Source organism: Cyprinodon variegatus, unplaced genomic scaffold (assembly GCF_000732505.1).
Source record: "Cyprinodon variegatus isolate N-32 unplaced genomic scaffold, C_variegatus-1.0 Scaffold682, whole genome shotgun sequence".
Taxonomy (NCBI): domain Eukaryota; kingdom Metazoa; phylum Chordata; class Actinopteri; order Cyprinodontiformes; family Cyprinodontidae; genus Cyprinodon; species Cyprinodon variegatus.
This window is the reverse complement of record NW_015151135.1, coordinates 479,719-487,153: the sequence shown is the minus strand read 5'-3', so window position 1 is coordinate 487,153 and position 7,435 is coordinate 479,719. Positions and strand designations below refer to the sequence as shown.

Here is a 7,435-nt window from a genome sequence, read left to right as displayed (position 1 = left end):
TCAATGGATTTAGAAGAACCGCTTAAAGAACCAGTTTAAGTTTAACTCATTTAGCTCAGGATCAGAAAACCAGATGTTTTCATTCTGCAGGTCAGACCTTGTGGGAGTTAACCGTCACCTGAAGATGTCAGTCTCTGGCCTCTGTCCAACAATCTTTGTTCGGTCAGAACAGAAAGGACATTAGCAAGTACTTGTTTTCTTTTTTGAGAGGGGTCAATAAATTCTGAAGAACATCAAATTAATTATCATTGTAAAAAACTATGACCAATTTTCAGATAACCAGACCAAGTTCAAAATTTGTCCATTTGTTTGTTTTTTGTAAGACATGCTGGGTCAAAACAAAGTTTTTACAAGTATCACATAGTATTATTGTATTTCAATCTCAATGGTAGACAATGTGATTGATGAAGTCTCACACAAAAATGAATCAATCAATGATTTATTTATTCACTCAGTTTAACAATTTAGTCAGTAATTCCCATACACATTCTGTGACAACATTTAATAAACACGGGTGAAAAGGGAACAGGAATAAGCCCCTATTTTAATAATTGCAAAATAAATATATTGTGGGCATATACCATAGATTTAAATAAAGTGCATACAATAAATTAAAAACAGTTAATTAATAATAATCAACACATATATGTAAAAGGCAATTAAAACATATAAAAGTTTGTTTTGGACTTTCGGGGAATTGTGAATACTACACCACATGATTCAGACTAGGTGCTTTATTTCATAAACCACATCTTGTGAAGGATATAAAAAATGTGGCCACTCCCCAACATTTTCTTTACTGTTAACTATCTAAAAAGAAAACTGTAGGTGTGAGGCATTGACTTTACATTCATAACCATGACCCTAAAAACATAACTTCAAAATTAAGGTCAGAAATGAGGCCATTGATTAAAAAGGACAGAGATGCAATGTTCAATAAGACCAGCTCAAATATCTCCCATGAGGTGCCCAAGCCTTTTCTGCAAATAATCCTTTCTGATAGAGTTACAATTGAGTGATCCCGACAAGATCACAGAGAAGTGATTTGAAGGTCATGATTTTAGGAAAATTGATAATGTTGGTCTTGTAGTTGTCAAACTTGGAATGATCTTTCATTTTAACTGTGAAATCCTAGTCTGGGTAGACTGGTTATTTCTGTGTCAGTCTGATCTGTGTGTAGCAGCTTTATTAAGTGGACTACTAGATTTTTTCAATTCTTTTAATTTTTCCTTAAAAAAGTAATTTATGGCAACATGAGGTTTGACTTGATTTTGAAGTGTCGGTGCTCTATTTTGATTGCAAGAATATTCTATGAGATAAAGGATACCCCTTTCCTGGTATAAATCACAAAGTCTGCACTTTTTTATTTTTGTTTTTTCCCCTTCTGTTGCTTTTTAAGTTTCAAACTGTTTAATCCTTTGTGGAATATGTGTCTGTGGTTGAAGACCAAAGGTAATTACATTTCTATTATTGGTTGAAACTGCCTTGACCGAATTTATCAAGACAAAGCAAAACTAGAGAGAACAGAAAAAGCGTCAAGCCCCATCTAAAACCCCAGAAGATATTAGATGGAACTGAGCTGTTGACTTCCTGCTAATTACATTTCCAAGCTCACTTCTCCACTTGCAGGGCTTCAGTTTTAGGCTTACTCAGATTGGGGTTTCTTTACTAACATATCCTTTCTTCAATTAGATTCTGTAGATCAATGATCCGCTTGATTAACAGGACAAATGATCAGAGGAGCAGAGTTTTTACCTCTATCATTAAGATGAGGACAAAAGTATGGGTAGAGTTTCTCATTGAAGCAGCAGCCAGCAAAGGAGTAGATCAGAGCTACAGCATCTACATCATAGAAGGAGACCAGACCCTCCTCATAATCCACAAACACCCCCACCTTCTCAGGACCAGGATGGAGATGCAGACGGACTGGAGGATCAGCACAAGCTCTGTACTCATTTCCATTCATTAAAACAACAGTCCAGTAACCATCCTCAGGGCTCAGAGTGATCTCTCCCTTCCTGTTGATGGACTCTCTGACCACTCCTAAAATCCACTCAGTCTTCCCTTTAACCTGAACCTCAAAGTAAAATCTGCCTGAAGAGAAACTCTGACAACCTAGAATAGAAGCACTCGAAAATCTCTGTGGATTGTCTGGAATATCCTTCCTCAGATCACTGTATTTTACCTGTTTTCCATCAGCAGACATGATGAGTTTAGGATGAGCTGTATCAGGATCCAGAGTCACATCCACTGCAGACTGCTGGACCCTCTTCATCTCAGCCTCCATCATCATCTTTTTCATCTTTTCAAACTTCTCTCTGATCTTCTCCTCCAGCTGAGCCACAGCTCTCACCACAGTCCCCTCATATGATGGTGGACGGACTCTGACCTCTCTCCAGTTCTTGGTGGGTGGAGCAGCTTTCAGGGAGGAGAAGCTTTGGAAGAGGTGGAGGTGGTCTTCAGACTGGGAGAGCTGCTTCACCTCAGAGCTCCTCTTCATCAGCTCAGAGATTTCCTGTTCCAGATCTTTGATGAAGTCTTCAGCCTGTTTCTCTGCAGTTTTCTGTTTGTCTTCGATCTCCTTGATGAGCTCCTTCAGGCCTCTCTCAGCAGACTCCTTCAGAGCAGTGAAGACCTCAACACCTTCTGCTTTCTCTCTGTCTGCAGCATCTTTACTGATCTTCACCGACTCTTTGATCTCCTGAATCTTCACTCGTCTGTTCTGGATCATCTTCTGAACTTCATCCTCTCTTTTTCTCAGTTCTGTTTTTTTGGCTTGAAATAATGCTGGCTGCAGGTCATTCCTGTAAATCTTCTTTAGAACATGCAAGGTCAACTCCAGGCATGGTAGAAGGGCGTAGGTCTTTATCATCAAGTCTACAACCTCTAATCTTTTTGCTTTTTCAAGATCCTTCTTCTTGAGTGTTGGCAGCGCAGGAAGATTCTCAGGCTGCTGCAGGAACCACTTAAATCTTTCAAACTCCTCCTCACTTAATTCATCCAAAGTGTTCAAGATGTCCTCTGTCATAATTTCAGCTCCTGTAAAAGTCAGACAACGCTGTGAAAATAATAATACAATAACACCTTCCAACTGTTTTTCCTGCGTAAAGACCACTTTCTAGTGTTCATTGTTATTAGCTCTATGTTTCCTTTGTAAGTAGTGGAGCTCGCCCTACAGCCAGGTGTCATCACATGCACCAATAAACCCCATATAGGTACAGCAAGAACCAGTCCTTACATGCCTGCACATGAGGCTGCAAAACATCTTCATTCCTCACCAGATTAATCTGTGATAGAAAGGACACAATTCATCTATTTTTCCATTTCTAAGATGTATTAAATCCATCCGTTATCCCCTTCTGTGTTTTCCAACATGATAGGTTAAACTCTTGGGTGTGGAATGGAGCACAAGGCTTCTTCATGTAAACCATTTGTTACCTTGGCACCTATGTTTTCTTCTTATTGTTTTCTCCTGTTTTGATCTGCCCGACACTCATTATCTCTTATCATATCCACCTATTCCAGCTGTTATTTAAGCCTTTGGAGCCCAGCCTTTGTTTGCAGATTATTCTAGCTTCTAAGTGAGACTAACTCTAGCTTTCCCTGTGTTAAGTTTTGCCAGTTCCTGATGTGTTTGTGCCCTTTGATTTCTAACTTTTTGACTGCCCCTGTTTGCTCTGTTTGCCTTTTCTATGTATTTTTTCTAACTGTTACCTGGATTCTACCTGCTGCCAACCTTTTATCTGTCTTCTGTCTGAGGATTGGATTGCCCTCCTGGATCTTTCGGTTCCTATATGTGCACTGGCTGCTGAAGGAAGTTGCTGCTCTTCTCTACTGGATCTCTGGTGCCGGTTCTGTAAAAAGCAACGGAGTTCCGCTCCTCTGGTCTATGCTCCTTCTTCTGGACACAGAAGAGCCACCGACTTTTCTAGGTCGGTGGCTTTTATGCTCATTATTATTATTTGTCTGAGTTTTGAATTCTGTGACCAGAGCGTCTACTCTTGCAGAATTTCTAGACCGGTGCAGCAGACGAGCAGCCGTACCCTAAATCAATAAACGCCTTTTTGAATATATCACTGACTGTCTCGCATGAATTCTGGGTCCTATATTCTGAGCCTTTTGACACCACTGTCCTTCAAAGCATCTTTGTATGCTGGCAAATGAAGTGTGCCTCCTGTGTACCATTCAGAGTATGCAGGAGTATGATCAGTACGATTTTTTGCCTTTGGTTTACCATACTTTTTTGCTGCTACCTCTGAGTCTGGGCCGATTGCCTGCCACGAGGACCCACTGCTGCAGAGATGATATCAGCTACTACTGTTACCTTCAGCTGAACTGCAGTAAATTGTCAAACAGATTAAAGCCCTGCAAAATCTCCCTTTATTTTTGTTGCATTGGACTGATTCGAGTCTCTTCAAGAGCTGCCTGTTGGAAAGTGTGGACAGAGCTTCTGCTACATCATCACATCATTCCTCGCCCAGATGCGGGAGACCGGGGCCCCACTGTGGAGCCAGGCCTGGAGTTTGGGCACACTGGTGAGCGCTTGGTGGCCAGGCTTTTACCCATGGAGCCCGGCTGTGCACAGCCCAAAGAGGACATATGGGTCCCCCTTCCAATGGGCTCAACACAGATTAGGATGCCTCCCGGATGTCTCCCTGGTGAGGTGTTCCAGGCACGTCCCACTGGGAGGAGGCCCAGGGGGAGACCCAGGACACGCTGGAGGGACTATGTTTCTTGGCAGGCCTGGGAGCGCCTTGGGATTCCCCGAGTGGAGCTGGCCCAAGTGGCTGGGGAGAGGGACGTCTCTGAGCAAAATTTAAGTAGCATCACAAAGTAATTTAGCTGTCCTAATTGACAACGGATCTTCAAGTCACAATGTTGTCAAGAAAGTTTCTATTCAAGCATTAATTAAAGAGGAAAGACTTGAGTTAATATTCCTTGAACTTGTTGAACTGGGAATTGGCCAAGCTCCATCTGATATCAGAGATCTGATTGTTCACCTGTTTGACTAATGCTTGCATTACAGAAGAGTGGATTCAGAAAAACTGGTAAAATTTGTATCTGACGAAGCCAGTTTAATGTTAGGAAAAAAGTCAGAAGTAGCAACCAGGCTGACCTCAAGATTCCCAAAGCTTTTTGTTTTACACTGTATCTTGCTGTATCAGGTGCAACTGATGAGGTAAACTCTGCCAATCACTTCAAAATCTTTATCCAGAAGCTATATTCTCTGTATAGTATGTCAAACAAAAAAGAAAGTGAACATAAATGCCGCAGCTGAAGTAAGATCGCAACTTCATCGCATTGGCTGAATTTTGAATGTAAGCTGGGTGTCTAGTTAGTTTCAGTTTGCACTGTTTGGACGTCCCAAGGAATACCTGTGCAGCACTTTAAAAATGCTTGCCGTGACAAGGCGAGGTCCACCAAAGAGAGACAAATGTACAGAGGTTTTCTAGACCATGTTCAAAGTCTGGAATTTATTTGCAAGCTTGGGCTCATGTATGACACTCTGTATGAACTAGTATGTCTCCTGTGACAGGAGCTTCAGTCTCGTTCTATAACTCTGGTTAGACGAGAGCATCTGCTGAAATACTCAATCAGAGTGATCCTGTCATTCAAAGAGAGTCCAGGTGAAAAATATAGTGAGGCCTTAGAAGCAAAAAAGGCTGGGAGTATCAGTCTACAGCACAAAAAAAAACTGCAAAGCTTAAGTCTTTCAATCAAGGCAAGTTCTTACAAAGCCTTGTCAACAATCTAGAGAAATGCTTGTCTTTTGAGCATAAGACCATCAAGGACCTCAGCTAAAATAGTTGGGTTTTTTTTCAAGTTGACAACAGTTTAACATGTTTTTAAGGTTATCTGACTGGTTTTGATGCTTTTGATTTTCCTTTTATATATAAGCTGACAAATGAACAAATCTAAATGTTTTATTCAAAGAAATGTAAAAAAAAAAAAAAACCTGAAACACCATGTTTGCCTCATATTTTATATTCATGCAGGCTGCCTGTGCCACCAACAAACTACTCCTGATTACGCTGTGATCATTTTAATAGTGGCCACACTGACTACTGTTCAAAGAGACAGTTTACAAAAGGAACAGAAGAGCAGTTAAAAAAGAGCAGCTTCAGCTGCTGCTGCTGCTCCTGCAGGAGTTTTTGATGTGCCTTGATGCGTGTCAACCATAGATTTTGCATGAAAAACGTCTGCTTCTTCTGCCTAAAGAGCATTAGGGTTTTAACATAGCATTATTCCCTCCTCTTCAATAACCTCATGTATCTGATTTCTTTTTCCCCCGGAAGTTTTCACTTTGTATGTGGGTCAGAAGACTTCACAAAACCATATCAGTTTGACCAATCATCTGTTTAGGCTGTCCCCGGCTTGTTAATCTGCCTTCTCAAGCATGCTACCTGATTAGTCCATTGCCTACCACCAGTATATCTACCTACATCCTCAGTTCAGTCTATCAACTCCACAGCTTTCAATATACCCTTTAAGCACAACATCATGTCTGGATAAAATATTAGGTTAGCTGATCTGTAACAGAACAATCTGGCAAATAACGAACATGTCCTTGTTGACTGTTGTACTCCAACATTGCTATTATGACGGACAAAAGGACTATGTTAGGAACTGAAAAAAGAAACAAAAACTCACTAGAAGACATCCAGGGATTGCTGTTTGGGGGATCCAGGCAGAGATAGGATTAAAAACTATTTTTGAATTGAATTGTATGTCTTGTCCTGTTACTGGTCCTAGGCTGCGCTACAACCTGCCTCCTTGCTGTCACGGAACTCAGCTTCCAGTATCTGGTTTCAGTCCAGAGACATGCGGTCACTCCCTGCTTTGGCTCAGAGCAAGAACCGGTTTTTCATGAAGTTTCAGTTTTTGAGGGAGGAACAAAAACATCTCTGTTGTTTTTGGTCTATATCATAGGTCTACACTAAACTGCTTTTAAAAACATATTACCAGCCTTAATACAGAAACTATAAGACTAAAAACAAAATACTTTAGGGGCAAATTTTCTTAATAGATCAACATCTAAAATAATATAAAGACTAAAACTAGAAAAAGTGCACAAATAAGGCATTCAAAACATTAAACCTCCTTAAGAATAACAAGGTTTATTGAACAAATAAATAAATTCAGAATTTTTCTACACCAAATATATATAAATAAATATATACATACACACACACACACATATATATATTTTTATATATATATATATACCAGAGATGGGGACTTGAGTTTGTGACTCGTACTCGAGTCGCCATTAAGTCGCATATTTAATGACTTTAGACTCGACTTGGACTTGCATTTGAAGGACTTCAGACTCGACTGAGACTCGTGATTTCTGACTTGTAAACAATATTTTATTCCAGCGTAAAAACACTTATTCAAGTGTTTGTTTTACTAACTTGACTGATCGCCGCTCGCC

General features: G+C 40.3%; 1 protein-coding gene across 1 annotated transcript; it reads right to left on the bottom strand.

The window, feature by feature from the left end:
• Positions 1 to 1,702: 1,702 nt before the first annotated feature.
• On the bottom strand, positions 1,703 to 6,672 carry LOC107097284 (E3 ubiquitin-protein ligase TRIM21-like). Its single transcript, XM_015394379.1, has 2 exons — positions 6,652 to 6,672; positions 1,703 to 3,039 (listed from the first exon to the last, which is right to left on the bottom strand). Exons 1-2 carry the CDS (start codon positions 6,659 to 6,661, stop codon positions 1,703 to 1,705), a joined length of 1,347 nt encoding a protein of 448 aa, XP_015249865.1. The 5' UTR covers positions 6,662 to 6,672.
• Positions 6,673 to 7,435: the final 763 nt, after the last annotated feature.